Source organism: Neohortaea acidophila (assembly GCF_010093505.1).
Source record: "Neohortaea acidophila strain CBS 113389 unplaced genomic scaffold BDY17scaffold_1, whole genome shotgun sequence".
Lineage (NCBI taxonomy): Eukaryota > Fungi > Ascomycota > Dothideomycetes > Mycosphaerellales > Teratosphaeriaceae > Neohortaea > Neohortaea acidophila.
In genome coordinates, this window is record NW_022985510.1 from 2,605,161 (window position 1) to 2,631,536 (window position 26,376).

The 26,376-nt window shown below is 56.3% G+C and overlaps 13 protein-coding genes across 13 annotated transcripts; 5 read left to right on the forward strand and 8 right to left on the reverse strand.

The window, feature by feature from the left end:
• Positions 1-48: 48 nt before the first annotated feature.
• On the reverse strand, positions 49-3,071 carry BDY17DRAFT_260696 (peptidase S8/S53 domain-containing protein). Its single transcript, XM_033731844.1, has 8 exons — positions 1,751-3,071; positions 1,565-1,690; positions 1,423-1,507; positions 1,324-1,366; positions 981-1,270; positions 535-923; positions 426-479; positions 49-253 (listed from the first exon to the last, which is right to left on the reverse strand). The coding sequence occupies exons 1-8, from the start codon at positions 2,745-2,747 to the stop codon at positions 177-179; spliced, it is 2,061 nt and encodes a 686-aa protein (XP_033594771.1). The 5' UTR covers positions 2,748-3,071; the 3' UTR covers positions 49-176.
• Positions 3,072-3,966: 895 nt separating this feature from the next.
• Positions 3,967-6,074, forward strand: BDY17DRAFT_329692 (peptide N-acetyl-beta-D-glucosaminyl asparaginase amidase A-domain-containing protein; the record flags this gene model as incomplete). The annotated part of the gene is made up of 3 exons (XM_033737870.1): positions 3,967-4,158; positions 4,347-4,601; positions 4,654-6,074. The coding sequence occupies 3 exons, from the start codon at positions 3,967-3,969 to the stop codon at positions 6,022-6,024; spliced, it is 1,818 nt and encodes a 605-aa protein (XP_033594772.1). The 3' UTR covers positions 6,025-6,074.
• A 165-nt stretch (positions 6,075-6,239) lies between these two features.
• Positions 6,240-7,292, forward strand: BDY17DRAFT_290403 (u2 small nuclear ribonucleoprotein-like protein b). The gene is made up of 4 exons (XM_033732505.1): positions 6,240-6,385; positions 6,456-6,462; positions 6,521-6,827; positions 6,880-7,292. The coding sequence occupies exons 1-4, from the start codon at positions 6,336-6,338 to the stop codon at positions 7,245-7,247; spliced, it is 732 nt and encodes a 243-aa protein (XP_033594773.1). The 5' UTR covers positions 6,240-6,335; the 3' UTR covers positions 7,248-7,292.
• A 19-nt stretch (positions 7,293-7,311) lies between these two features.
• On the reverse strand, positions 7,312-8,239 carry BDY17DRAFT_25464 (uncharacterized protein). The gene has a single exon (XM_033731449.1). It carries the CDS (start codon positions 8,071-8,073, stop codon positions 7,375-7,377), a length of 699 nt encoding a protein of 232 aa, XP_033594774.1. The 5' UTR covers positions 8,074-8,239; the 3' UTR covers positions 7,312-7,374.
• A 165-nt stretch (positions 8,240-8,404) lies between these two features.
• Positions 8,405-9,094, reverse strand: BDY17DRAFT_320697 (uncharacterized protein; the record flags this gene model as incomplete). The annotated part of the gene is made up of 1 exon (XM_033736497.1): positions 8,405-9,094. The coding sequence occupies one exon, from the start codon at positions 9,092-9,094 to the stop codon at positions 8,405-8,407; it is 690 nt and encodes a 229-aa protein (XP_033594775.1).
• A 392-nt stretch (positions 9,095-9,486) lies between these two features.
• BDY17DRAFT_244654 (major facilitator superfamily domain-containing protein) lies at positions 9,487-11,032 on the forward strand (the record flags this gene model as incomplete). Its single annotated transcript, XM_033730552.1, has 2 exons — positions 9,487-9,990; positions 10,046-11,032. 2 exons carry the CDS (start codon positions 9,487-9,489, stop codon positions 11,030-11,032), a joined length of 1,491 nt encoding a protein of 496 aa, XP_033594776.1.
• Positions 11,033-11,041: 9 nt separating this feature from the next.
• On the reverse strand, positions 11,042-12,350 carry BDY17DRAFT_275293 (PI31 proteasome regulator N-terminal-domain-containing protein). Its single transcript, XM_033731983.1, has one exon. It carries the CDS (start codon positions 12,229-12,231, stop codon positions 11,119-11,121), a length of 1,113 nt encoding a protein of 370 aa, XP_033594777.1. The 5' UTR covers positions 12,232-12,350; the 3' UTR covers positions 11,042-11,118.
• Positions 12,351-13,409: 1,059 nt separating this feature from the next.
• On the reverse strand, positions 13,410-14,939 carry BDY17DRAFT_25518 (uncharacterized protein). Its single transcript, XM_033731505.1, has 4 exons — positions 13,969-14,939; positions 13,795-13,906; positions 13,667-13,740; positions 13,410-13,608 (listed from the first exon to the last, which is right to left on the reverse strand). Exons 1-4 carry the CDS (start codon positions 14,826-14,828, stop codon positions 13,536-13,538), a joined length of 1,119 nt encoding a protein of 372 aa, XP_033594778.1. The 5' UTR covers positions 14,829-14,939; the 3' UTR covers positions 13,410-13,535.
• A 356-nt stretch (positions 14,940-15,295) lies between these two features.
• Positions 15,296-16,046, reverse strand: BDY17DRAFT_25532 (uncharacterized protein). Its single transcript, XM_033731522.1, has one exon. The coding sequence runs from the start codon at positions 15,939-15,941 to the stop codon at positions 15,378-15,380; it is 564 nt and encodes a 187-aa protein (XP_033594779.1). The 5' UTR covers positions 15,942-16,046; the 3' UTR covers positions 15,296-15,377.
• A 1,634-nt stretch (positions 16,047-17,680) lies between these two features.
• BDY17DRAFT_290417 (armadillo-type protein) lies at positions 17,681-21,044 on the reverse strand. The gene is made up of 2 exons (XM_033732506.1): positions 18,067-21,044; positions 17,681-18,012 (listed from the first exon to the last, which is right to left on the reverse strand). The coding sequence occupies exons 1-2, from the start codon at positions 20,803-20,805 to the stop codon at positions 17,989-17,991; spliced, it is 2,763 nt and encodes a 920-aa protein (XP_033594780.1). The 5' UTR covers positions 20,806-21,044; the 3' UTR covers positions 17,681-17,988.
• An 86-nt stretch (positions 21,045-21,130) lies between these two features.
• On the forward strand, positions 21,131-22,574 carry BDY17DRAFT_244487 (RIO1 family-domain-containing protein; the record flags this gene model as incomplete). The annotated part of the gene is made up of 3 exons (XM_033730536.1): positions 21,131-21,193; positions 21,267-21,411; positions 21,466-22,574. The coding sequence occupies 3 exons, from the start codon at positions 21,131-21,133 to the stop codon at positions 22,572-22,574; spliced, it is 1,317 nt and encodes a 438-aa protein (XP_033594781.1).
• A 278-nt stretch (positions 22,575-22,852) lies between these two features.
• Positions 22,853-24,238, forward strand: BDY17DRAFT_307471 (uncharacterized protein; the record flags this gene model as incomplete). The annotated part of the gene is made up of 1 exon (XM_033735118.1): positions 22,853-24,238. The coding sequence occupies one exon, from the start codon at positions 22,853-22,855 to the stop codon at positions 24,236-24,238; it is 1,386 nt and encodes a 461-aa protein (XP_033594782.1).
• Positions 24,239-24,391: 153 nt separating this feature from the next.
• BDY17DRAFT_25575 (uncharacterized protein) lies at positions 24,392-25,722 on the reverse strand. Its single transcript, XM_033731554.1, has 2 exons — positions 25,044-25,722; positions 24,392-24,974 (listed from the first exon to the last, which is right to left on the reverse strand). Exons 1-2 carry the CDS (start codon positions 25,436-25,438, stop codon positions 24,545-24,547), a joined length of 825 nt encoding a protein of 274 aa, XP_033594783.1. The 5' UTR covers positions 25,439-25,722; the 3' UTR covers positions 24,392-24,544.
• Positions 25,723-26,376: the final 654 nt, after the last annotated feature.

Genomic DNA, 26,376 nt, shown 5'->3' on the forward strand with positions numbered 1-26,376 from the left:
GACAGTGAATACGAGGCTGACTGATTTTACGAAAGACTGGACGACAGACGTCGAGAAGGAGTCGACATTTTGCTCTAAAGAGTGGCATAGCGCCATTACTACGTAGGCACTACATATCTACACAGCACACTTTTAATTAAGGTAGATTCTCACGGCCCTTGCCTGGCTTTTCCTAGCTAGTAGCTAGTCGAGTTCCAGCCTCCCGACGGCAGGCTCATGAAGTACGCCAGCATCTTGGGGTAGTCCGGAGTGCCTAAAGACATTAGGATTAGCAAGTGCTTTGTCTCACTTCAAGAGTGATAGGTAGAACAAGCTCAGTGCTCTGATCAAATGTGCGACGTTGCCACTGGGGGTTTTCCAGGCATCGATCGCTGCTATTAATCTCGAGGCAGCTGCACAACTTTGTCCTCAGAAAGTCGACTTACCCAGACCTGATACGGGATCCCAACCGGTGGCGGTTTCGAAGCCGTTAGTGCCGCCTTTTGATCAGAGATTAGCGGTGCAAAGCAGGAGTACCATGAGAGTTGCACTTACATCCCGCATTATGGCCTTTGACCACGTCATTAAATATGCTCGCGTTCTTATAGAAGGCGGGGTTCAAGAAGCCGAGAGACGACTTGCCCGCAGCCAGACGTTCCTCGACAATGCGGTTGATGATGCTCGCGAAGATGGGCGTAGCTTGCGAAGTGCCGGACTCCAACAGAGCCTCGCCGTGGATGACGATCGTAGCGTTGGCGCCGTTGCAAGACACATCGGGGTATCCGCGGCCGGCGGAGTTGTAGCGGCCGCCCGTCTTGCCCTGCAGTTCGTTGACGTTGACTTTGGCCGGGTTGGGGACGATTTTGGCGAGGTCGCTGTAGGATTTGTAGGGCGGCGTGTGCTTGGTGAGGTACTCCTCCACCGCAGATTGCTGGTAGGAGGGTCTGGGAATATGTCAGTGTGGGTTGATAGATTAGAGAGTCCTTCCGCCACCAGCATACCTGGGGTAGATGTTGCTAAAGCCGCCGCCGGACGAGTAGATGTTTTCGGGGTTCGCGGCTGGGAAGAAGACGGCGACTTCTGGCTGCGCATCGCTGCCGCCGACAGTGGCGCCAGGGGCGACCTCGGTGGCTCCGACGTTGGTCAAGTAGGGGCAGGAATTGGGCCAAGCGGGGTTGAAGACGGTGTAGTTGCTGTTGCTGCCGGTACATCCAGTCGGCGAGTCACCTCCCTCGGACGCAGGAAGATCGGCCACACCAGAGTCTCCGCTGGCAAAGAAGATGGAGGTGCCCTGAGAACAAGTGAGCAATAAATCGAAGACGAGAACGAGCATTCTATACGCACCTGGAGACCGAGCTTCATGAATTCGTTACATTGTCTCGCTTGGCTAAAAAGTCAGGGTTAGCAAGTGCTTTCTCTCTTGAGGTGTTGGGCTAAACTGACTATGCGATTGGAACATCTACTTCTTGACCGCCGTAGCTGGAGGAAAAGACGTATGGGGGCTTGAACACACCACATTCGAGAGTTCCTTGAGAGAGGGAAGTTAGTGGGAGCGCGTGCGAGCAGGTGGGAATGAGTTGCTAACCATTGAAGCCACCATGCTTCTCCGGGTCGGGGTATTTCGGGTCAAGATTGGGATCATTGCCCGTCTCACCGTAAGCGCTGTAGGTGCAATAGGAGCCGTCCAGAGCGTCCAAAAGGTCATTGAAACCTGCAGACCGACGATGTTAGCATACTTTCCATGTCACGTGATTAACATTCGGACACCCACCAAAAGTCGTCGTCAGATTGGCAATGTCCACGCGTTGGTAGTGAAGGTCGTCCTCGTCGTAGATGTAGATCTTCTGCGGGTACACAATGGGGTACGCAACGTCCAGATCCAGTTCGATTTCGCCACCGTTGGTGATGGACACGAAATGGTGGGGAGTCTCGCTTTCGCCGCCGTCAACGGCCTTGTTCACCGGCTCAGTACCGTTGGGGATATTGCCGTGGGTGTAATTGGTGAAGAAGAGGTCCAAATCGGTCGGATCCCAACGCTGGAAGATGGACTCGTAGAGGCCGAGTTGATTGGCGGGGTTGGGCGTCAACGTTTGTTTGGGAATCTTGTACAAGGCCGCAAGACAGTCTGGGTTGACCGCTTCGTCACAAGTGGAGAGGCCGTAGTTGCTGTACTGGGGAGGAGACGGCGCGCGGCGCGCGGCGCCAAAAGTATTGGCCTTGACTTTGGTAGGAGGCAAGAGCTTCAAGCCGGGGGTGATGAAGTCAATGTGCGGCTGCACCTCTTTAGGCACAGAGTAGGCGTGGGTGGAAGGGGCCTTGCCCTTGGTGACCGAGTCCTCAAACTCGTAGAATTCCGCGTGCAGCAGAGACTCCACCTTGCTGGCGGGGGCGTTGAACGCAATCCAAGCCTTGTTATCCGACAGCGACAAATCGGAGAAGCCACTGCTCTCAAGCCAGGACTTGACGGCCGCGGTGGACTCGTCGCTGGGCTTGAAGAAGTCCGTCACCTGCTCGGAGGTCCAATGTTTGCCGTAGTTGGGAGAGTCGGGGTCAGAGACATCGAGCAGCATCTCCTCGCCTCTGTCGAGGTTGCTCTGCGTCAAACCCACGCGGACGGGGAGGAGGGCGTCGGGGGCCACGCGACCCTTCTGCACCCATCGAGACGACACCGAGGCGGGGTCGCGGGCCTCGTGGATGACGTGGGAGGTTGGGGCCGCTGCGATGCAGTCGGCGAGCAAGGCGGCGACGAGCAGCAATGAATGGACCATCGTTGCGACTGTCCGGATTGATAGAGGCCGAGAAGATGGGGAAGAAGAGGGAAAGGCGGGCTATAAAGAACCGCAGCTCTCGCGTGGTTGCAGCGAGTCAGCTGGCCAATGCATTATTATCGTCATTCGACTAGCTTTCCAATGGATGCAACCTTCCAGAAGCAGGGACTGGACGATAGCGGGAAGCCGGACAAGAACTGTGCCTGGCTAGGAAGGTGGGGGGACTCGTGATTGGTGGGGACGGGATTGATGCATCCCACGCCGGTGCAAGCTTTTCCTCTTCAGCCGACGAACTGCTTGATCGTCTCGGCTCGCGCATGAATGTTGCCTAATTTTACGTTGCGGCGAGGCAGAAGAGTGGGACGCCGCGCTGTCCAGTGCCGCGCTTCTCCGATCCAAGCTTTCCTGTGTTTTCTTGGCCCCGACTTCTTGTTCTTGATCGCGTGTCTCTGGTGCACACAACTTTCTTGCCCGCTACAACGGGGCGGAACCGATGCGGCGGATACTGTAGAATCGAAGAGACATTACCGGTCGACCTTCCCGACTGCTCGAGCGCACTCTCTGGACGAAGTTGAACAGCGCCATCCTGCAACGGCTCTACAAAGCTCTCACAGACGGCAGACCCGTGGCTCAGATCTTGACCCGGAGCAGGGAACGGGACAGCTCCGCGATTGCGAGCGGGGACACTCTGCTGCGAAAAGGCAGGCATCATGATACTTTTCTATTAGTCGACGCTGCTCTCTCGGGAGATGTCGTCGACATAGACTTCACTTGTGATCCACTCCAGTCGTGATTCCTGCTGCTTTAGGCATCTACAGGCAAAGCGGTGCCTCTTCCTTCGAGTCTTTCAAGATCCTCCCGACCCTGGCCGGGTACTGTACAGTCAGCAAAGGATGTTCATGTTGTTTCCCGCGATTTCCCCATGTGGGGCACTCGGGCGGGGTGCCGGGGCCCGTGCGCCACGTGAACCCTTCTGCACCACCTCGACTACTGTCGTGCGGCCGACTTCACCTCCGAGATTAAAATTGCATGTCCACTTTCCCGCGTGCGAGCGAGGCCCTCTTATCGCGCTATAGCGTGCGATAGCCAGCATGCAAGTACCAAGTAGAGGCAAATGTGCGGGATGCATCTACGCGATGTGCACGCCAGACGTGCGTGATCGCCCCTTTAATCACAACGGCAATCATTTCACGCCGTCTAGGTATGTATATCAGAGATGATGTGCCGGCCATGGCTCATCACTCACCCTTGGTCTTTCATTCTCACTCTCACGCTCCTTTTCTTGTCCTGCATTGTCCATTTTTCCTACAGTCATTACAGTAAATCCCCGTTCGGCACCACTTTCTCACCATGTTCTTCACTAAATCTACGCTCTTCACCGCCCTGGCCTCCCTATCATGTCTGGCCAGCAGTCAAGCAACCCAGCCCTGGCCCCTGCAAGGCCACGTTCTCCACACTCAGACCTTCACCGAACTCAAGAAGCAGGCCCCGTCCACTTCCAACGTGACCGACGCCCTTACAGTCTATCCCCCGGTTCTCACCGTAAATCAAGCTGGACAACTCGTCGCCACGAATGCGGACCCGGGTGCGACGACGGAGGTGGTGGCTCCCTCCATCAAATCCTGTCAGCAGACCCTGGTCGTCCATTCTTTCGCCAATTCTTACGGCGCTCCATACGTAGGAACGTACAACCCACCGCCTTGCGATTTCAACTCTGTTACCTGGAACTTGACGACGCAGACGAGCGGTATCCAGTATGACCGCATGGGTGTTGTCTCATTCGGCAACATTGAGCTCTACCGTACTACCACCATTGAGCCAGATATCAACGTCACCCAGTACACGTATCTGAAGGTATAATTAGCGTTTGCACCGCGCTCTCGACTCAGACTAACCGCAAATGCAGGACATGAGTCCGTTCTTGCCTCTTTTCCACTCAGAGCAAACGATCATCTTCGACCTACCCAACATTATCGACCCATCAATCAACATCACAGGCGATTACAACGTCACCCTGACCGCGACATACTTCACTGTAGAGACCTCCTACGTCCCCGCCGACAAGATCTTCTCCATCTCTCAGGATCTAGGCGCAGAAGGCCAATCTAGCTACTTCACGTTCCCCCAACAGAATGCTTCCAGCTCCCTCACTCTGCCACGCAACATCAAAAAGGCCATCTACACCATCACCGCCACCGGCCAAGCCGAGGAGGAGTTCTGGTGGTCCAACTTCTTGAACAACGAAGTCAACACCTTCCCCGACGACCCCTCCTACGGCTTCTCCCCATTCCGTGAAGTCGAGCTCTACATTGACGGAAGACTCGCCGGCGTCTCCTGGCCGTTCTCCATCATCTTCTCCGGTGGCGTCGATCCCGCGCTGTGGTCACCCATCGGCGGCATCGACATTCTCGACTTGAAGGAGTATGAGATCGACATTACTCCGTGGCTCCCATTGCTCTGCGACGGCAAGCCCCACACTTTCGACATGGTGGTGTCAGGTCTCAACAACACCGGCACCAGCGGCAAAGCCACGCTCTCCGAAACCGTGATGGACGACTGGTTCCTCGGGGGCAAGATCTTCGTGTGGAGCGACAAAGCAGGGCACATCACGACCGGCTCCGGCCCTCATATCACCGAGCCCGCACCCACCCTTGACTTCTCCTCGAGCTTCAAAACCAACCGCACGGGCGCCAACACCTCTCTCACCTTCGACGTCGAAGCCCAGCGCCACCTCAACTACCACTCCATCATCAAACTTTCCACCGGCACGGAGAAAGTGTCGTGGTCGCAGAAACTCAACTACTCCGCCAACGCCCTCATCACGCAAGCAGGCAACATTGAAAAACTCAACATCGTCACCACCGGCTACGAGTCTTCATCGAGCGGCTACGCGCGTAACTTCGGCTACCCCTTCTACTTCAAAGCCACCGAGACCATCATCCAATTCCTACGAGGCAAGGACGTCACAATCCTAGGCCAACCCGTCTTCCCCACTGGTTTGGAGACTTTCTTCTCCAACACAACTGGCAAAGGCTCGTCGGCGGAAATCGAGCAGAGCGCCATCAATAACAACGGGAGCGTGTCGACTTCCACCTCGTTGACCTTCTCTGCGCTCGAGTTTGGCAACAGCCCGGGCGGATATGGTTGGCCGTCGTACGCGAGTATGCCGGCAATTGCATCGAACCAGACGCTCTTCACGCAGCATGCTACTGCTTCTCAAGGCGTGCTTGTTTCTGACCAGACGGAATTTTTGGTGAAGCCTCAGATTGAGTTGTAGGGACTAGTATATGAACCACTTGTGAATGCTATGAACTGTTAAGAAACGATACTCTCTCGCGCTGTCTGTTCAATCTCGCTTTCGACGAGATCGTTGCTGTGTTCCAGGCTTCTTGGGCCTGCCCGCAGCGGACGTGGATGCCCGATTACCTAAGCAGTCTGTTCCTGCGCTAGTGAAACTTTGAAGCACTCCAGCATTGCTCATCAATTGAACATCTCCACTCGCTTCAACAGTCAAAGGATGCCATAGTCCTGAGCGCCACGATCTCCCGCTCTTACTCCTTTGAACTGTAACTGTTGCAGATCCGCAGAATGGCGACTGCACCAGCGGCAGAAGACGGCGCAGCAGCGCCCAGCGCAACGTTCGTACATTGCACTCCGTACGAACAACGCGTAGGCCCCCGAGCAGGAAGCTAACCCTTCAACCAACAGAGTCTACGTACGAAACGGCAACACCTCCCCTCCCGCAATCCACTAATCACTCCTCCCACCCGCAGGCCCGCAACCTCGACGAGCGCGTCAAAATCCCCACCCTCACCGAAACCCTCCGCGAGCTCTTCGAAGAGTACGGCACGATCCTCGAAATCGTAGCAAAGAAGAACGTCAAAGCGCGCGGGCAGGCGTTTATCGTTTTCGATTCCGTGGAAGCGGCGACTGAGGCTATTGACGAGGTGAACGGGTTCGAGGTGTTTGGACGGCCTTTGCAGTTGGCTTTTGCGCGGTCGAGGTCCGATGCTACTGTGGTAAGGGAGGATGGGGAGGAGGGGTTGGAGGCGCATAAGAGGCGGCGGTTGGCGGAGAAGGGTGGGTTGATTGTGTGTGGGTATATGTTGGGATACGGACTGATGATTTGCAGAGCGCAAGCAAGCTCTCGAAGCAGCGCAGAAACCCGCCAAACGCCCCGCAGCAGAGAATCTCGCCGAGCGACCTGCCAAATCTGCCAAAGCGGCTCCCACTGCTACCGGTGGTGTCGTGCCAGACGAGTACCTTCCGCCCAACAAGACTCTCTTCCTGCGCGACTTGCCCGAAGACTACGGCAAGGATGGGCTCAGTCTCATCTTCAGCCGCTTCCCTGGCTTCAAAGAGGTGCGGATGGTGCCTGGACGCAAGGGGATTGCGTTTGTGGAGTACGAGGGTGAGGATGGGGCGATTGCGGCGAAGGAGAGGACGGCGGGGATGACTTTGGGGGAAACGGTGATCAAGGTGACATACCAGAGGCAGTAGAGATGATATTGGAGATGGTAATGCAGCGGAATCAAATCATAAACTTCACAGTCTCAGCCGTTGATCGCTCTCGATTTTCCGTCTCGCCACCAGACCACGTTGCTCGCTATTTGCACACTGCACACCATCACATTGTGTCACCCACGATCCGATGCTTCTTCGGCCCTTCGCCCACCATGTATGACTTCCACAGATACGTGAACTTGCCCCCCTCCCCCTTCTGGCGTTTGAACCGGTTGCATCGCTCGTTCCCCTTGGTCTTGGAGCCTTTCGGGGCTTTGATGAACTCGTACGTGAAATCAACTCCATCGAGTTTCTTGAAGTCCTCATCTTTCCACAGCCCCCTATGCATGTTTTCCCCGGCCTCTTCGGCCATGATCCTTCGCAGCTGGGAGTTTGGCGCCGTGATATCGAAGGCCAGTTTGACCGGTGGCCAATTGACGGTGAAATTCTTGAGCATGTCCATTAGAGCAAGCATGATCTCGTCCTGGAACGCGGGGACGGCGTATCTGTCCCCGAGCGCCCAGCACCGAACAAACAACTTAGATCCCCCGCGGTCATGGGCTGTTTCGACATCGATGGGGAAATTTGGCAGCTCCCGATTGAAGAGCCAGAATAGAAAGACTCGCCAGCTCTCGACATCGTCTTCGGGGAAGTCGATTCTCCTTGCCTTGCCCTCGCTGAAGGTGTTTGGATCCAAGGCTTTGGCGAAGTACTCCGGGGCTTGACTGATGAGGAGGTTGTGTGGGACTAGGAAAGGCTTTTTGGCGTTTCCCACCCAGATCTCAATGAGGCGGGATGATTGCAGATTCCTTGACCATAACATTAGCGAGAGTGTCTGGCGCAGGGCAAAGATTACTCACTCCGAGAAGGTCTCATAGTCACGTTTGTTCCCAGCCGCAACGGCCACTCCTTTGTTGCTCGAGCCCTGCTTCGCGGAGCCGTGGTCGCGTGCTTTCTCCATTGCGACTGTTGCCATGCAGTTGCCTTGTGGGGGCGGATGGAGTTGTTGTGGAGAGGAGATGGATGGATTGAGAATCCACAAGCCTCAAATACTTACATGAGTGGGCATGTGAACTCAGAAGTCCAATGACTTCGCTAGTTCCACTTCGGGTGTGTTGACTTCGCCGTCACCAATGATGATTCGAATGCAGCCATCACGGATACCAAGCAACACCGCGCACCCCATTCTGCCGATACGCGGTCCACTTGCCCTGCCTTCGCTTCCAATGCACAATCGTCACACTCTCCCGCTCCACGTTCGCCGGATGACCCTTGACCCGCAAGTGACACCACACGGCGCCCATTCCGTTCTTCTCATTCACATTTGCCGAAATGGTCAGGATTTCCAGGGAATACTCGGGATATCTTTGCACAAAGGCTTTGTAATTGGACAGGAACTCGTCGCGACTTTTGGCTAGGGGCGTGTCGCTGTATTCCAGGTACGCGCAGTAGTCGTCCGTCTGCCAGCGTTGCCATTCGGGGTGGTCGAAGTTGTGCTCGGTGACGAGGTTGATCATGCGAGCCGTGCGGTCCTCGAGGGTTCGCGCGATTGCAGAGGTCGAAGCGGCGGTTTCTGTTGCAGGGGCAGACGAGGTGGGAATCAGGAGGTTCAAGGAGTCCAGCTGGTTGACGGCGTTGAATTCGGCTAATAAGGCCTGGGAGGCGGGCTGTGCTTGCTGCGATGCGGGAGGAAACACGAACTCCCAGGCCTCTCCATTGAGTGCACCACTGCTAGGGGCCATGTTGCCGCCGGGGCCAGTCGAGGCCAAGGGAGCGGGCATTAGCCACTCCTGCTTTCCCACGTCGTGCAGAGAGCTGAACTCCGGTGGCGCATCCTCGCTCATGTTGGAGATGCAGCAGTCAGGCGGGAGAGGGAGCCATGGGCCATAAATGTCATCCGCCTGGTCATTCCGGGTATCTCAGGCTCATAGTAATACTTGGGCGGCGGGTCATTTCCTGGTAGCCATGGCACCTTGGCATCGCCGTTTTCTTCCCAAGGCAGCCACCTAAACCTCCGACTGCTCCAGAACATCCGCGTTGATCAGTCAGCACATAAGCTTTCGGATGGCGAACCCTAAATCGTTCCTCCTGCCGCATTGAGTCACCGTGAGTCGTGCATTGGAAATTTGTCAAAGACAAAGTGATCGTGACAACACCTTCACAGCCCGCTGTGCCGGATCCTCCCCGCCATCAATGGCATAGCAAACCGCGCCCTCTGCCGTCCCGTCTCTCCAACATGGCCGTCTCAGCGTGGAGGCGACTCCTCAACACCACGCAAATCCGCAATGACTACTCGCACAAACCCGCCGGACTCCGATGGCGAAGCAACACCATCTTCATCCTCGCCACCGTCGGCGTCGGCATCTTCACCGACCTTTTCCTCTACTCCCTCGTCGTCCCCGTGCTGCCTTTTCTCCTCGAAGATCGCGTGGGCATCCCTCCGGATCAAGTACAGCGATACACGTCCGCCCTCCTCGCCACCCTGGCCGCGTCGAGTGTGGCTTTCTCTCCTATTGCTGGTGTTGTAGCGGACTCGGTTTCCACTCGTCAGGCTCCATTTCTTATTGGCCTATCTGCTTTGATTGGCGCCACGGTTTTACTATTCACAAGCACCACTCTGCCCCTTCTCATTCTTGCGAGAATTTTGCAAGGAGCTAGCAGTGCGCTCGTCTGGACCGTTGGCATGGCCTTGTGTATCGAGACTGTCGGTCCGGACAATCTCGGCAAGACTATCGGAACAGTAAGTTGATCTCCCTTTCCTGATTACCTAAGACGCCAATCATAACGCTGCGCAGCTCTTCTCTTTCATCTCTGTCGGCTCGCTATGGGCACCCGCTGTCGGCGGCATTCTCTACGAAAAGACCGGCGTCAATGGCGTGCTCGGCATCGCACTCGCGGTCCTCGGCGTCGACTTCTTCATGCGATTACTCGTGATCGAGAAGAAGGTAGCAAAGCGATACGAAGCAGAAGCCGAAAGCGACAACGAACCCAGCACACCCCCAACCGAAACCACCCCCGACAACCAAACCCCAGAAGACCCCTCAACCAACGAACGCCAACCCCTCCTCAAACCCCAAGAAGAAGACCTCACCACCTACATCCTCCCCAAGCAAACCCACTGGCTCCTCCGCACCGTCAAAATCCTCCCCTGCATGCGCAACCCCAGCCTCCTCGTCGCCCTGCTGCTCGCCCTCATCCAAGCAATCACCATCGGCTCCATCGACGCCACAGTCGCCACGCGCTCCCACGAGCTCTTCGGCTTCTCCTCGCTGCGCGCAGGCGTCATGTTCCTCCCCATCGGAATCATGGACCTCATCATCGGCCCCATAGCCGGCTGGGCGACCGATCGCTACGGGACGAAAATCGTCGCTACGTTGAGTTTTGCGCTGCTCGCGCCTATTTTTGCGATGCTGCGCTTTCCGCATGCGGGTGGGGTGGAGCAGATTGTTTTCTACGCTGGGCTGCTGGGGTGTGTGGGCGCCGCGCTGGCGGGCGTGGGGTCGAGCAGTGTTGTTGAGCCGGGCATTGTGATTGACAAGTACTACAAGGCGAATCGCGAGTTTTTCGGGGAGAATGGGCCGTATGCGCAGCTGTATGGGATGAACAGCGCCATGTTCAATATTGGCTTGACCGTTGGGCCGGAGCTGGCGGGCGAGTTGAAGGAGGCGATTGGGTATGGGAATATGAATCTTGTGATGGCGGGGCTTTGTGCTGGCACTGCGGTGCTGAGTTTTGTGTATATTGGCGGGCCACCGAAAGTGTCAAGTAGAAGAAAGACATAGAATTTAGATGGATGCATGCATTCTGTGCGCTATCGAGTCTGGTTTCGAACGTCTGCAGCCATACTCTCAGAGTTCTTGCTTGTCACTCAGATAAAGTCTCCATCTCCAAAGCCTCCAAAAGGATTCGGCGGCCGTCCACCCATGCCCGCCCCTCTCGGATGCCCCATACCCGGCCCCACAGGATCATATCTCGACCCAGGCGGAGCTTGCGGATCATACTCATCTCCCCTCTGCCCCTGGCGAGCAAACAACGGATCATCAAAAGTAGGATGCATGCCTCCCCCGCCCACCCCACCGAAACCAGGCCCCACCCCTCCATACAAAGGATCTCGCGGCCCCAAGCCTTGAGGGTACAGGTCGCGATCGCCGAGACGAGGCATGCCTTGGCCTGGCATCATGCCGCGTCGCGGAGGACGCAGGGTTTCGTACTCGTCCTCGAAGCCGGGCATGGGTTCTGGCATTGGTCGTCTCGGGGGGATGGCGAGGGGATCGTGGAGCGGGTGTGGGCGTGCCGGGGGGTCTCGGTCTTCTCGTAGTGGGTTGTGTCGAGGAGCGTCGAATTCTGGAGGCGGGTCTCGTTGTTGTCGTCGTTGCTGTTGAGAAGATGACTGGCCTTCTCGTGTCTCCTCGTAGCCCGCTTTGTGCAGCCCGGGAATCAATTTCTGGATGACGTTGAGTCTCATCGAACTGCCAAAGTCGCTCAGCCGGCCGGCGGAGATGAACACATCCGTGATTGCTTTCTTCGCTTCATCCTCACTCCTTCCATCCGCAAGTGGTGTGGCCGGCAAATTACCATCCGAAATATAATCTCGAGTCGTAACGTCAAAGCTGCAAGTCCGATCGTCACCAATCCCCATCCCCATGATAATAGCCTTGTTCGCCATCCGGTTGATCTTGAGAAGAAACTCCATACTGCTTTGGCTGTGGGCGTATCGGAAGCTGTAGCTGCCATTACCGGCATTCCATTCGGTGGGAAGCGGCTGGGGTTGCGTGGCGTCCGAGGTGGCTTCGATGCGATGGTCTTCGCCAAGGCCGATGAGTCTGAAGCCGACGGATAGTAGACTGGCATGTGCGCCTAGAGCGAGGGCGTCCCATGCATTTTTCAGTTGGGGGGATGCGGTGGGTGAGAGAGAGGCGAGCATGTAGTGTGATAGACTTGCTGCCGACAGCGGGTTGGCTGAGGGAGAGTTGTCCGCCATTTTGGAAGGGTGTCCGGGTGGTTTCTTGATGGCAAAGGTTCCTCAATGCCTAGCGGTGTGTTTTCTGATGGTGTGACAGCTGATGTTTGAGTGTTCCAGGGATGTGTTGAGCAATGAACGGTAACAAGAGGCAGTGAAGATGAAGTATGCGGATGACGCCACACGCGGTTGCCTTTCGGCTCGCCTGCCGAGAACTCTAACCCTAACCCCGCTCAGCCTTGTCCGTGTCCGACGGCAGCATTCGTCGTGTCGTAAGGGATACTACATTCAAGTGAGCATGGACAAGGGGAAAGAGACTATCAGAAGTATCTAGAAAGTCGTATGAGTCAATCTACCAGATGATTTCAGCCCTGCTGCAGCGTCCAGTGTCCATGTTTCTGAGCAGCTGCCTGCCCTACCCCATGGTCATAACCAACTCGATAAAATGCGTGCGCCGCTCGCATAGACATCCAAGACCTCACACACGACAGTCTCCAGCGTCCCTGAACATCAAGACCGTACACGCTTTCCCCTTTGGCACTTAATCCAGGGCAAAGATCAGCAACCTTGCAAACCGCCGCGCTAGCAGAGCCACAGCGCTTATTTTCCCTCCCCCACAACACCACCCCTACCCCATCAAAAATCACAACCAGAACCCCCTTTCGTTCCCACACACGGCACAAAAATAGCCACAAAATGAAACAAACCATTGGCCCGCCCCGCGAACAGTAGGTACGTGCTTGCATGCCTCTCTTGCGCCGAACGCCTGCATCGCCGTTTCACCTAAGCGCCCAGCATTGAAGCCACGTCGGCACATGATCCCGGCGGCATGCGGCTTGTCGCGCGCTATTGTTGGGTTTCTCCTTCCAATTACAGGGGGACGGGAGGAGCGGATGGGAGGGCGATGGCGTTTGGTGATGATCTCGGAATGGTGGATCGTTGATGATGGCGGATGGGGGCCCAATGGTGCCATGCGCTTTGTACTTTTCCTGCTTGAGAAGAGGCGTGAGTGATTCGGGGGATTGCGTTTGTAGAAAAGAGGTAGGCGGCACATGGCAGTTGCGAGGCGCCATGTAGATTGCGATCTTCGCGCGGAACTGGAATTAGCGGCGTAATTGAAGGCTTGTGTTGGTGATGGAATGCAAGGTACGAGATGCAGGAACGATTCGCGGACTATATGCCCCAACGCCGTCAACTGCAAAATCGAAATGCTCCGGACACCTAACAACGCCATGCCCCAATTGTCCACCCAGTGATAATGTACAAGGCACCTCAAAGGTGGGAGTCAACCAATCGCCGAAGTAAGCCGCCACGGTCTGTTAGTCTCACTGCTTGCCGGATGTTCGTGCGACTCTGCTCGGTACAGTCTGCCGACCTATGCAGGACCGAGTGTAGTGTCTGAGTAGAGCATGTCAGTATCATCGATTTCATCTGGATCCAGAGCCGCACGACGTACACAAGCATGCCATCTTTGCGCTTGAAGAACTTCTCGCACAGCGGACAAGGGTGCTCCTCCAATTTCTCGTGTTTCTGCGTAATATGTCAACGAAGTCACCTCTCATGCGCACCATGCTTGCCACGTACGGAGTTGACGTGTCGAGTCAGATCGCTCCGCCGCTCGAACCTTTCCTTGCACGGATCGTAGGCGCAAATGTGAGGCTTGTCCTTTGGCTTGCCATGCTGCCTTTGTTTGTGCCTGCAGCAGATAATGAGGTTAGACAACGCACGTGAGGTCTGGGGTGGAAGCATGCAACATACTGGGAGAGATTGTAGTTTGTTGTGAAGTGGCTCCCGCATTCCTTACAAGTCGCCTTTGCGGTATCAGCCGTCGCGCGCTGTCTCTTCTTCCGCTTGATGAAGCGATCCAGTCTAGCTTCGCGCGAAGGAGCAAATTTGCCGCCCTTCACGCGAGGCGTGTGCTCTGGCTCGTCGTAAGTGGTGGGCGAGTCGTTGGCGGACCCTGGGTACGACGAGAAGATCGTTTGAGGGGAGACGAACGACACCGGACTCAGCGACAGAGCGTCCATGGCTGGCAGGTCTGCTTGGCGGAATTCGGTCTCGCTGAACGGCGACCGAGCCCAGCAGTCGTCGAAATTGAACCGCGTAGTCGAAGTTGGAGAGGCAGAGAGCTGGGATGGGAAGACGTAGAGCGGTCCATTGATTGGTGGCGTGAGGAAGTGCTGCGAGTGTGGAGTAGGTATGGCATTCCATCCTTCCATTTGGGGTGGTGCGGAGACAGCATGCGTTTGTGGAGACCATGGCTGCTCGACCCATAGCTCTGGCGCCAGCAAGGTGGTGTCGAGCTGGGGCAGCCCCGAGCGCAGGAACGCAGCGCGTGATGCAAAGAACCCGTGGTCATGTTGCTTAGGTTGCGACTCGACGTAGGCCTGCTCATTGTGGTGGTGCGCCAGGTACTTTTCGTACCCCCCAGTCTCTTCCGGGGACAAGACGCCGTTCTGGAAGTGACTGAAGTCGGTGCTGTCGACTGCACCGTCGATGTGCCAGTCGAAGTGCCCGGGCTGTGGATATTGAGGGGTAGTGGGAGATGAAAAGAATTCATGGTCTGGCGTCAGCCCCGGAGGAGAGGTAGGAGAGAAGGGTGTGTAGGCAAACGCCATGATGAGGAAGGAAGATGAGGAAAATAGTGATTGCGAGAGGGTCAGAGTGGCAATACCGGAAGACCATGAGCAAGCCCTCGTGTGAGGAAAGCGAGAGAAGGGAGTGAAGGCCTTGGTGCGAAAAGAGAAAACAAGAAGGGAGGAGGTCAAAGTATAAGTAGGAAAGCCGGCGAGGCAGTCAGGTTGCAGACATGCCGAGCTTGCGAGATACTCTCCGCGGCTGTCAAGTCGACAGATCGGGCTTGACAGGCGTTACGAGTGATGCCTGAGCAGCACCGCTTCTATTCCGGGCTCGACACGCGCTTGCGATATTTCCGTCATGCATTGATGCATTCTTCCAGGATCTTTGGATGTTCCTGGAATAGAAACATGTCTGGGCTCGCATGGCGGTTGAAGTGGTGAACAGTAGGGCAAGCGCCAAGGAATTCCCCAAAGCCCGGATTTGCCCACAGGTAAGCGCCCAAAGTGCTGCAGCGGGCTGTAGTGGGTGACGGCCAAACTTTCACCCTCCAAGCGCTGCCATTCACCAATCAAATAATGCTGGACATTTCATTTTTGGTGTGCATTGATTGCCGACGGTCGGGAGCCATTGAGGGCTGCGCTTTTGCAAAAGTGGCCCTGGACAAGGCGCATTTTTTGCAATTCGCATGCAACCGCCGACTTGATTTGCTGCAGCCTCTCAGCATTTAGTCGCATGAGCCAATACTTGCTGCTCTTGACTGCAACCAGAAGCCAAACCACTGCAGAAAGATGTGCAGTCCCGGCACTCTGCAGGGAATATGCGATCGGAATTGCGAGGTACAATACGAGGAATGACGGCATTCGGATCTTCGCCAAGGGTCGAGGGAGAAATGGCCGATCCAAATCAACCACGGGCGGCACCGTCATCCGTATTCTCTCCAGAACAGGGAGGTGCCCTGTCGGCTTCGAGGTGCAGTACGGCCGCGGCAAAATGATCGGCGTGGCCGACATGAGCGCAAGAGAACCGAAATCGATTCGTCCGTAGGATCTATTTTTCCATGGTCTGAAGGCGAATCGCCTTGACGGCCGCATTCGCGCTCGTAGCATTCGGGTCATCCATGTGCAATACCTCCTTCCGGGCTTGCCGGCCATGTAGCTCGGCACTTTGCTCCAAAAGGAAGCTCGCAGATGCAGACGAACGGGGCGTGGCTGTATCCAGATGCGGTTGGGCGGAGGCCGGACTGATCAGTGTGGGCAGAAGCGATGAGCCTCGACTCGTGTGCCTCAATGCACTGCTCGGGCACCGCATCGAGAGAGGCATTGCACACCAACAGCACCCTCCATGGCGAGCTGAGAGCCAATCAATGTCTCCTCCGGCGGCAAGCGAAACTGAAAATCACGTGACTCGAATATTGGCCACTTGACGAACATCTTCCACAGTGTGCCAACAGGTTCATCAGGTGCTGCCTGGAGGCGCAGGCTGTGCCTCTCCATCCGAAGAGGCAGTGGTGCTCAGCATTCGTTGCCAGTGCCGTTGTTGGCTGTCGATAAGGTACGTTGCCGAAGTACTTGGCCAGCAGCAGCCATCGAGAACTCGGAGGCGTTGGCTGTTCCCACTCGCACAAGCCATCCCATTGGTGGGCGACCGCTCTCTGAGTTCCGGGGGCGGACGGAGTGCGGCAGTAGGCTGTGCGAGGGGAGACGCACATGATCAGAAGCGGGTCTCGTCCGTCTCTGCCGATGAGCAGGTCGATGGACAGTGCCCGGAAGCATCCTGATTATTGACGATCATCGTTGGTGGCACTCGTTCCCGTTGCAATGATATCATTGATTCATTGGGGCAGATCGTCTGCAGCGCTGTGGTGACCAGCGCAGAGTCAGGTCGGCGGGGCTGCCCCATGATTGCTCGGTCAATCTCCGCCACCCATGCTACCTGCATCGGCGAGAAGGTGGTGTGGATCCCGAAGTGACACCGTAACCATTCATCGCCGGTCGATCCTGATCGACTTGTCGGTTGTTGTCTCCATTCTCCATCCAGGTGAGGGTGATAGCTTTTGGCCCCAGGTTATCCAAGAGATGAGCAGCTCGCCACTGGCTCGGAATGCTCTGATCTGATGCTTGTGACGTCGATGGAGATGTCGAATGGCTTATTCCCGAGGGGAAAACTGCATATGCGGATGCTCGGCTCGTGAGGATCGACTTTGCAGCGTCACCGGCAATCCGTAGGCACCGGGCCGCCTGTGGGACATCTCATGGCATGAACAGCCCTGTACGGAAGTCCTTCACCCGAGTCTGACGTTTAGCTGTGGGCTGAAAAGCTTTCGTGCGTTGGAGCTTGCTCTTGTGATGGTGCATGACTCCGTCGACGGCCGTCCTCTCGCAGCCTTGGCAGGCAACTATGCCACCCACAGCATATGTCTTTGTCGTTTTCGCTCTGTGTGAGGTCAGCATACCCTGCAGATAGCAATGAAGATAAGAAACAACCAGAGAAGAAGTGAAATGCACGCAGCGCGCCCAGCCAGAAGATATAAGAAACGCCAGGCGCTTCCACGCCCGCCAATGCCATCATCGTCACGAAGAGCAATGAGCGCATTTCCAAGCCACCAGCCTCCCATCCAATCCTACCACAATCACCTCATCATCATCACCCCGTGACACACGTCGTCCAGAAGCCAAGTGACGATTGGACATCCTCCCATCAGCACCCGCACACTCCCAGCCCACCACGTCAGCGGCACCAATGGATTCCGCCCAAGGGCGCAAAGAGGAGGCAGGAGACGCTTAAAGGGCGTCGTCTAGGCGCTACGTCGTCCTGTGAAACGAGTGTGACGTCGCTGAAAGGGCTGGAGGGGAGGGGAGGGTGAACATGAGAGGCCGTCACAACAAGCGCGGGCGCTTGGGCGAGCCGCGGCTAGCCTGATGGGGAAGATTTAGACGCGCTAGGCGCTTTCGTCTTCGGGCTCATGTCGCCGTGGAGAGAAGACACGAGCACTTTGTAAGAGACGAAGAAGACGAGATGAAGGCGAGAGGCATGCGATGTATTTTACAACAGCCTAGCAGCCACTTCAGTGGTGCTCGGCCAAAGATGTCTATGGTAGACGATGCTATTCCCACTTGTGGCCGCCACGCGGCAATGAACACCGACGAGCATGCTCTTCAGCCATCAGACTCCCTTTCTACCTCCTCTACGTCCTTCGATCTAAGGCTTCTCCCACTCCGGATTCTGTAGACACTGTCAGTAAAATGCCATTCGGCCGCAAGGATTGCCTAAACTCACCTTCTTCAATATGCACACCCCCTCCAACACATTCGCCAAGCAAATCCATTCCTCATCCTCCAGCTCCGCCCGCTCGCCATAACTCAACAACACCGGCGTACTCTGCGTCTGCCAGCCGGTAATCGTCTTCGGCCGCCCCGCCTGCCCCACAACATCCACCGCCTGGCCGACGCGCACATTCACCTGCACGGGCTGCAGCTGCTCGTCGAGCGTGATAAGGAAGCGCGGATGCATGGCGGTCACGAGGTAGTAGAGGAGGTAGTGGTTGTCGCCGAGGATGAATTGCTTGGGGTTGTCGACGAGGGCGACGGCGACGGTGAGGAGACCCGCGGCCGCGACGCGCGAGATAACGACGCGGTCGGTGTGGAAGGGGTTGAGGGTTAGTGTGCCTTTGCCCATGTGCAGCAGGCCTTGGGCGATGCGCACCATGAACAAGGCGTTGGCGTCGCGGTGGTAGTAGCTGGCGAGTTGGCGCAGGAGTTGTGCAAGACGTGCGTTGTTTGTGCCTGCGCCGAGCATGCCCATGGCGAAGATGGCGTTGATGGCGACGTCGATGTCGTTGTCGTGGGAGTAGCGCGAGAGGGTGTCGTACACTTTCATCTGCGGGTTGGAAGGGGTGATGAGGCCCATGGCGAGTGGGACTGCTTTGCGGATGTTGGCCTCACCGTAGTGCATGAGATGGCCGAACTGCCGCAGCACCATCTCCTGTCCCACGTCCTCTCCCATTGCGACCAGGGACAGACCGATGACAGCGTAGGCCTGCACAAGCTGCTGGGATTCCATCTGCTGCTTCTTCTCCTCCGCCTCTTCCTTGCTCTCCTCGCCATCTTCGTCCTTGTCCTCCTTCTCCTCCACATGGTCATTGCAGATGTGCAAAAGCTGCTGCAGCTTCAAGACAGTGCCTGTACCCGCCCATGCGCAAATCTCGGCGAGGACTGAGGTAGGCTGAGCGAGGGGGTGATCAATAGCCTTCATCGTCTCCACCACCACATCCACTTCCTCTTGCTTGTGGAAGTAGAGCAGCGCCAGACCCAGCGCCATGAATCGCGCCCACTTGTCGTTCAACCTCGCTCTGTAGGATTCATCCAGGAGAGTGCCGATGATGGCTTCGGAGATGTCCGGATTCGCGGTGCCAATGTAGATGAAACCCAAGGACAATGCAGCCATGGACGAGATTTGCATGTCGAGGCTGGAATCACCAACGAGAGGGTACAAGGTCGCAAAGACCTCCTCGTTTTGGCTGCCCGCATACGCGAGACCCAGACCCATGATGCTCGCAACCTTGACGCTGACCGGCTTATCCTCGAAATCTCCAAGCAGCGCCATGGTCGGATCGGTGTCGAGCTTGACGCCAGAGTTCATGATTCCCATGGCGAGAGCAGCACCAGCCTTGACTTCGTTCTCCGAAACGTAGGTGTAGGCATCGATCTTGTCCAGACCCATTTCCACATCCCATAGCATGAGCATACCCGCAGACGCAGCGGTCGACAGCATGCCGTCTTCCTTGACTTTCCACGTCCAAGACTTGTTGGGCCCGCCCTCCACCAGCATGAGCTTGTCGTCTCCGAAGCCAGCATTTACGAAGGCGTTGACAAAAGCGGAGGCGAGATTGTGTCGAGCGGAGTCGTTGTTGGTGAGTCCAGCGGTCCGCGAAGATTCGAGATGGGACTTGTAGATGTCTTCTGGCACCTTGGGATCCAACACGTTCAACTCCTTGCCGAGTGTCTTGAAGTACTCGGGGAGTTTGGTGTTGTTCAGGGCCTCTTGCAGCTCCGAATCTTCCAAATCTTCTTCACTGAGATCGAGACATATCCGTTGCCGGCCAAGGATGAATGCCAATTGCAACCGCATCGCTCGGTCTTCCGGCGCATAGAAATCATCCCTGACGAGTTTCATATCGTTCAGGCGGATGGCGAGAGCGATGGCTTGTGGATATCTCTTGTATTTCAGGTAAATGTCATGCGCGGTGAGGAGGAAGCGGTTGTTGTCGGGGTAGGTGAGCAGTGGGACCATGGAGACCATATAAAGACACACGCGGGCGTAGGTATTTTCGTCAACGTGATCCTTGATATTCTCGATGATCTCGAGCTCCGAGAGAATGTCGACGGCATCGGCTTCGGCGTTGTGGGAGAGGAAGAAGGGGACGAGGGTGTGGGCGAGGTTGGTGAGATCGGAGGTGCTCTGCTCTTCATCTAGCCGCTTCTCCCTCTCCTCGCCAATCTCCAGAGAGAGATGGCGCATGTACTCGTGGCCCCAAGAGCCGAGGTCGGTGCTGGGGGCGAGCAAACGGTATTTGAGAGTGTCTCTACGATCCCCTTCATCCGAGTATGTCATTCCGAGGACGGAGAGGATGTCGGCGAGAGCGTCCTTGTCTGCGCCTGCGGGCCACTTTTCGTATGTTTCGCACAACTGCTCGTAGTGCGGGCGGAGGAATTTGAGGGGTTTTGGGACGGCGGTCATGGAGCTGGTGCTGGTCTTGATGCTGTCCTTGATGGCGTCTAATGCGGCATGGTAAAGGGATGTGTCGTCTTCGGTCACCCGCTCCACCAGCATGTCCAGCTCATCCTTGATCTTCTGGTCTTCCGCGCTGAGCTCCTCCGTCCCGAGCCCGCTGATGGCATCTTTCTTGCCATCCTTGGTCGCTTCTTGCGTTCCATTGACGCCGTTTGTCTGTTTGGCATCTTCCACCTTGCCCTTGCCCTTGTCCGTGGACTTGCTCTTGTCCTCCTCCTGCGCCATCCTCACTCTACGCTGGACACCTTGCTTGATTGGGTGGATGCAATCGTCCGCGGGTCAAGCTGGGGTGATGTACGAGGGGTCGAGAGTGAAGGGTGATGATCGGAGAAGCAGGATGATGGTGCTGTTGAGGAGGCCCGGGAAATGGAGGATGGAGGATGGATGATGAACGGATGGTGAAGTGTCGCGCGTCGTCTGTCGCCTCACATGCATCAACGACAGAAAGCTTGGGAAACTTTGGGTGGTCCGTGCGCGGCGAACTGCACTGCACTTGCACTTTTTCTACGAACGACGATGTCTGCGCACAACTCGCCCACTTTATGCCAATATGAAGCTCAACACTCATGCGCTCCGGTACTTGACCAGCGAGGACTGGCGAGTCTTGGCTGGGGTAAGTCGAATTGTTGCCATCCGCTGCACCACAGTACTTGGCGACTAACCCATGCTAAGTCTTCCCGACACAGGTTGAGCAGGGCAGCAAGAACCATGAAGTCGTTCCCACACCCTTGATCCAACAACTCGCTGGACTGCGTGGTGGCAGTGGCGTGCACAAATGCATCTCCAACCTCGCCAAGGTTGGCCTGATTGCGAAAGTGAAGAATGCGAGATGTAGGTCCGGTCCTCCTCCATCTCAGCACTTCCTCAAGGCTCACACATCCACAGATGACGGCTATCGCTTGGCCTACGGCGGTCTCGACTACCTCGCTCTCAACGCCCACCGACGAAGCAACACCGTCTTCAGCCTTGGCAACCAGATCGGCGTGGGCAAGGAAAGCGATATCTACATCACCGCCGCTCCCGACAGCACCTTGCAAGTCCTCAAGATCCACCGTTTGGGTCGCATATCCTTCCGATCGGTCAAGAGCAATCGCGATTATTTGCGGAATCGATCAACGGGATCGTGGTTGTATCTCTCACGACTTGCGGCACATAAAGAGTTCGAGGTGATGAAGGTGCTTAAGCGAGAAGGCTTCGCCGTACCACAGCCCATATCGTGGAATCGGCATACAATTGTGATGGAGTTCATCGACGCCTTTCCCTTGCGAATGATCGAGAGCATACCGGAGCCGGGCAAGCTCTACGCGGAGCTGATGGACACGATTGTTCAGTTAGCCGCGCGCGGCCTGATTCATGGAGATTTCAACGAGTTCAACATTCTCATCAAAGAGTTGCCGCAGCCTGACGGAAGCATTGAGCTTTCCGCCGTCCTCATCGACTTTCCTCAAGCCGTCAGCACGAATCACGCCAACGCGGAGATGTACTTTGATCGAGACGTAGCCTGTGTCAAACGCTATTTCGAGCGGAGATTCAAGTATGTCTCGGACGAACCAGGCCCATTCTTTGCGGACGCTGTGAAAGACATTGGTGCAGGAAGAAGGCTGGATGTGGAAGTGGAGGCCAGTGGGTTTTCGAAGAAGATGGCGCGGGACTTGGAGCGTTATGTGGAGGTTGCAGACAATCGTGATGGAGCTGAAGGGGATGAAAAGGGAGAGGATGGGGCAGAAGAGGATAACAACGAGCAAGTTGATGAAGAAGACGATGAGGGTGAAGAAGCTGACGATGCGGAAACGGACGCGCTGGCCGGAGAAGGTCAAGGTGACGAGGGAGTGGGCTCCGATCGACTCAATGCACTGTCAATACATGACAGTGCTGAGACAAAGGGACGCACGGCGGCAAGCTACGGCCTGTTACCCTTGGAAATGCCCACCGGACACGATGAAGTGGCGGAGAAGGTGCACAAGCAAAAGGCCGCTGCCGGATGGGCGATATGACACCCAATCCTACCCACCCCTCTCCCTCCTTCCTGTAACGAATGAAATGTTAATGAATTAGACCAATGATTGAGTCGATGCACGGGGAATTGCTTCCTCGCCTTGTGTGACGCACCTTCCTCAATGCCACAAACAGGACCGTGGCTTGGCAACCTCCTTTCCCAACTTCTCTTCCCACGCGTCAACTTCTTCTAGACAAACACTCCGTCTCTTCGTTTCAGCATTCATCCACCTCAGAAGCACCGACTACGCGAACATCTATACCACGCGGCGCAGCAATGCCGTCCATTCGAGTCGACGACACTGCTTCCGCCCCGGCCATCGCTGACAGCTCCCACTTCAACGGAATCTACTTTTCCACGGACGGCACCAACGACGCACAACGTGACCGCACAAACGACCGTCCAGCCACTTCTCTCAACATCTCGCACACTCGCTCTCGCGCCGCCACCCCACCCACTCCTCTCAACCCACGCGCTCCAGAGTTTATCCCTTCGTACAAGCACCCAAACTCCCCTCGTGCAGACGCGTCCGTCGATGGCCTCGAACCTTTCCATCAGCACGTCATTGACGGGGTGGTAATTCGCATGACCCCCGACAAGGGCTGGGGCGTCTTTACATGCAACGCACTCAAGCGAGGCACCCTCATCATCAAAGAACCGCCTCTCATCGCCATCGCCACCGACTCGCCTTCCGATGCCTGGCTCCCTTACTGCCGCCTCGGCAAGAACAAGACAAAGGTATACGACAGTCTCCATTCCTACGCCAACCCCGGTCTTGCCCTTGAACAGCTAAGCCGACAATATCTCCTCGAACTTGACGACTTTGTCGAGGGCGAGGAGTACGTCAACGCCCTGGTCGCCGAGCACGTACGCGTCATGAGCATCTTCGCCGTCAATCAGATGTCCATCACGCCCACCGGCCGCGGTGTCTTCGCCAACACCTCCCGCCTCAATCACTCCTGTGTGCCCAACGCGTATGCCTGCTGGAACCCCACGCAGCAGCAAATGACCGTCTACGCCATCCGCGACATCCTCCCCGGCGAAGAACTGTGCGTGAGCTACAGCGACGGCGACGCCCAATTCGCAATCAGCATAATCCGGCAGGAACAGCTCGGCTGGCTCTACAACTTCCGCTGCACCTGTCCCGCCTGCGAAGACCAAACCGGCGCGTCCGACGCGAGACGCGAACTCATGACGCGCCTCGTCTGGGGCCTGGACAATTACGACAACGGCAACATCTTCACCAGCCACCCCTACATCCCCGCCGAACCCATCTACGCCCTCCGCCAAGCGCAAGACCTCGTCTCCCTCTTACTGCAAGAAGGCCTCTTCGACACCGAGCTGTCGAAAGCGTACCGCCGTGCATCAGGCTACGCGCTCGATCTTCGTGATTTCCAGACGGCGCTGAAGCACGCGTACCACGAGAAGGACAACGAGAGGTGCTGTCTGGGTGCGATGATTGATGATCTCCGTCGGACTGGCAGCGCGTCGGAGTGCTGGCTTGAGGTGATCTACGATGTTATCATGCGGGAGCAGGGGCTGGAGGCGGTTACGAGGTACCGCACTAAGGCACGAGGGATCAAGAAGCGGATCTATAAGAAGGCGACCAAGGCCGTGCGTAAGATGGCGGCAAGCGCTAAGAACGGGAACGCTTCTCACTAGGAGCATGAGAATGGCGATGGGGGGGATGGGAATGCTGATGGAGAGACGGAGAATGGCGATGCGAAGAATGGCGTCGAAGAGAATGGGGAAGCGAAGAATGGCGATGCAGAGGACGGGCATGCAGCGAGCAAGCGACCAAACGGAACTGCGGTGGAGTGAGTTTCAAGCACATTGCAACGAGAGAAAGACATTCGCTTCGATTGCTCTCGTCGTTGAGGACGGAGCAGGGGTACGTATTCAGCAAGATCAGTAAAGAAAGAATCAAACAAAATAAACAATCATCTCCTCCGCAGCTTACCATCCAATTCAACCCCTCTTCACCTCCCCCTTCACCGGCTCCCTCACCATAATCTCCATCGTCACCGGCACCTCCCCGCGAGTCAATTGAATACTTTCCCTCATCACAAACCCCAACCGCCCATAAAACTCCCGATTAACCACATTACTACTCTCCAAATACGCCGCGCGGCCCTCCTCATCCGCGCGGCTCAGCACAAACTCCAAGCCCTTGCGCGCATACCCTTTGCCGCGACCCGAGGGCCGCGTGCCAAGGTACACGAGGTACCAGGAGTCGTCGTCGCGCGCGCCCATGACGGCGTGCTTGGTGGTGTGCAGGAGGGGCAGGAACTCGGTGAAGAAGCGCTGCTTGCCTTCGGCGGAGAGGAGGTAGTTGAGGCGCCACATGCCCGAGCGGAAGAGGGTGAGGTAGTCGTCCATGTTTTTGCCTGGGGGCATCCTTTTTCTTTTCGTTAGTTTGCTTCGTCCTGGGAAGTAGGGAGTAGAAGGAGGAGAGGGGAGAACAAACCAAAGCTGCACACAGTCGTAATTCGGCCCGACGGCGACTACCAATCCCTTGAGCAGATGCGCATAAGTGACAAACTCCATTATTCGCAAATGCAGCGCCCACTTCTGCTCCGGCGTCCAGTGCGCCCGATCAGGCGTGTTGACGAGGTACATCGCCACCTCATCATGCTGAAAGGCCTCAGCAAGGCTGAGAGCGGCCTGCTTCCACTCATGAAGCGCGAGGACACGCACACCATCAGGTTTGCTACCTTTTCCCGCTGAGTACGTAGAGACATTTTTACCCGTGTGGTGGACGGAGAGGAGATTGGTTTTGCTTGCTGCGTTGGCGAGGCTTAGGGCTGGCTTCTCCGGGTGTTGTCCTTGCTGCTGCTGGACGGCGATGGTTGTAGTAGCCATGATTGATGATTATTACTACTACTTTTACTTTTATTTCTCCTTGTACTCAGCGGGATGAAGGTGCGGCCTGATTTGGTGGGGGAGAGTTGCACGGAAACCGACATCGACGGGTGGTGGACGGGCGGGCTTCCCAAAGCGGAAGGAGGTGTGGATAAGGTGATGGTTGGGGGAGAGTAGATGTTTCTGGATGGGTTGTGAGAGTGTTTTGTTGAAGAGATAATCGTCTGAGAGTGATGGTAGATAGAAGTTAGAGAGCAGGAAAGCGAGAGGAGAGATGTGAGACGCCGGGCCAGACTTGATGATATACCCCGAGATACGGCCTGAGACCAAACCCCACGCTTCGCTCCACGCCGGTCCGGAAGGTCGTAGCGACCCACCCGAAGGCTGAAGGAAGACGGGCGATCGTCGTGCTGCACGCATGCTTTCTGATGTCAATGGCATCCGGTGGTGCTCATGTGGCGACGTGTTCAATGTGGTTCATGCCGCGATAAGACCACGCTCGTCATTTGTGACGTTCCGTTCGTGTATCGACTTGATCAATACGAATCTCCGCGCGAACCGCGTGGTCACGATGCTTGCTGGGTACCGCATGCGCTTTCCAAATCGGGATGGTGCAGGCATGTCCCTGCCAGCGTTGGATCCAGACTCTGCCGCTCGTTGCCGTCGCCTTGCCTGATAACGTAATGCACCTGCTCCCAGCACGAGCAATACAACACGGGGATATGTTGTAAACGTCCAAAGGACAATGAGAGTAAGGTGAGATGGAGACACAGAACGTGGGCGGCAACAATCAGATAGCTTCATTCATCATCCATCTACCTGCGTATTGATTGCTCCACCGCCACCGTGCCTTGACAACAACAACAACCGAAAGACTTGCGAAAAGGAAATTGAATGAACGCAGCGGTTACATTAGAAAGTCCACGCCTCGTCGACCC

Coding starts and splice junctions, on each gene's coding strand:
- BDY17DRAFT_260696 (XM_033731844.1), bottom strand. CDS start 2,747: ATGGTCCATTCATTGCTGCTCGTCGCCGCCTTGCTCGCCGACTGCATC. Junction 1,367..1,422: donor GTAGATGTTCCAATCGCATA/GTCAGTTTAGCC, acceptor CTGACTTTTTAG/CCAAGCGAGACAATGTAACG. Junction 1,271..1,323: donor TCATGAAGCTCGGTCTCCAG/GTGCGTATAGAA, acceptor ACTTGTTCTCAG/GGCACCTCCATCTTCTTTGC.
- BDY17DRAFT_290403 (XM_033732505.1), top strand. CDS start 6,336: ATGGCGACTGCACCAGCGGCAGAAGACGGCGCAGCAGCGCCCAGCGCA. Junction 6,828..6,879: donor GCGGCGGTTGGCGGAGAAGG/GTGGGTTGATTG, acceptor GATGATTTGCAG/AGCGCAAGCAAGCTCTCGAA.
- BDY17DRAFT_25464 (XM_033731449.1), bottom strand. CDS start 8,073: ATGTTATGGTCAAGGAATCTGCAATCATCCCGCCTCATTGAGATCTGG.
- BDY17DRAFT_275293 (XM_033731983.1), bottom strand. CDS start 12,231: ATGGCGGACAACTCTCCCTCAGCCAACCCGCTGTCGGCAGCAAGTCTA.
- BDY17DRAFT_25518 (XM_033731505.1), bottom strand. CDS start 14,828: ATGGCGTTTGCCTACACACCCTTCTCTCCTACCTCTCCTCCGGGGCTG. Junction 13,907..13,968: donor ACAAACTACAATCTCTCCCA/GTATGTTGCATG, acceptor TATCTGCTGCAG/GCACAAACAAAGGCAGCATG. Junction 13,609..13,666: donor CGCAAAGATGGCATGCTTGT/GTACGTCGTGCG, acceptor TGCTCTACTCAG/ACACTACACTCGGTCCTGCA.
- BDY17DRAFT_25532 (XM_033731522.1), bottom strand. CDS start 15,941: ATGGCCGGCAAGCCCGGAAGGAGGTATTGCACATGGATGACCCGAATG.
- BDY17DRAFT_290417 (XM_033732506.1), bottom strand. CDS start 20,805: ATGGCGCAGGAGGAGGACAAGAGCAAGTCCACGGACAAGGGCAAGGGC. Junction 18,013..18,066: donor GGGTGTGCATATTGAAGAAG/GTGAGTTTAGGC, acceptor CAGTGTCTACAG/AATCCGGAGTGGGAGAAGCC.
- BDY17DRAFT_25575 (XM_033731554.1), bottom strand. CDS start 25,438: ATGGCTACTACAACCATCGCCGTCCAGCAGCAGCAAGGACAACACCCG. Junction 24,975..25,043: donor TACGACTGTGTGCAGCTTTG/GTTTGTTCTCCC, acceptor GAAAAGAAAAAG/GATGCCCCCAGGCAAAAACA.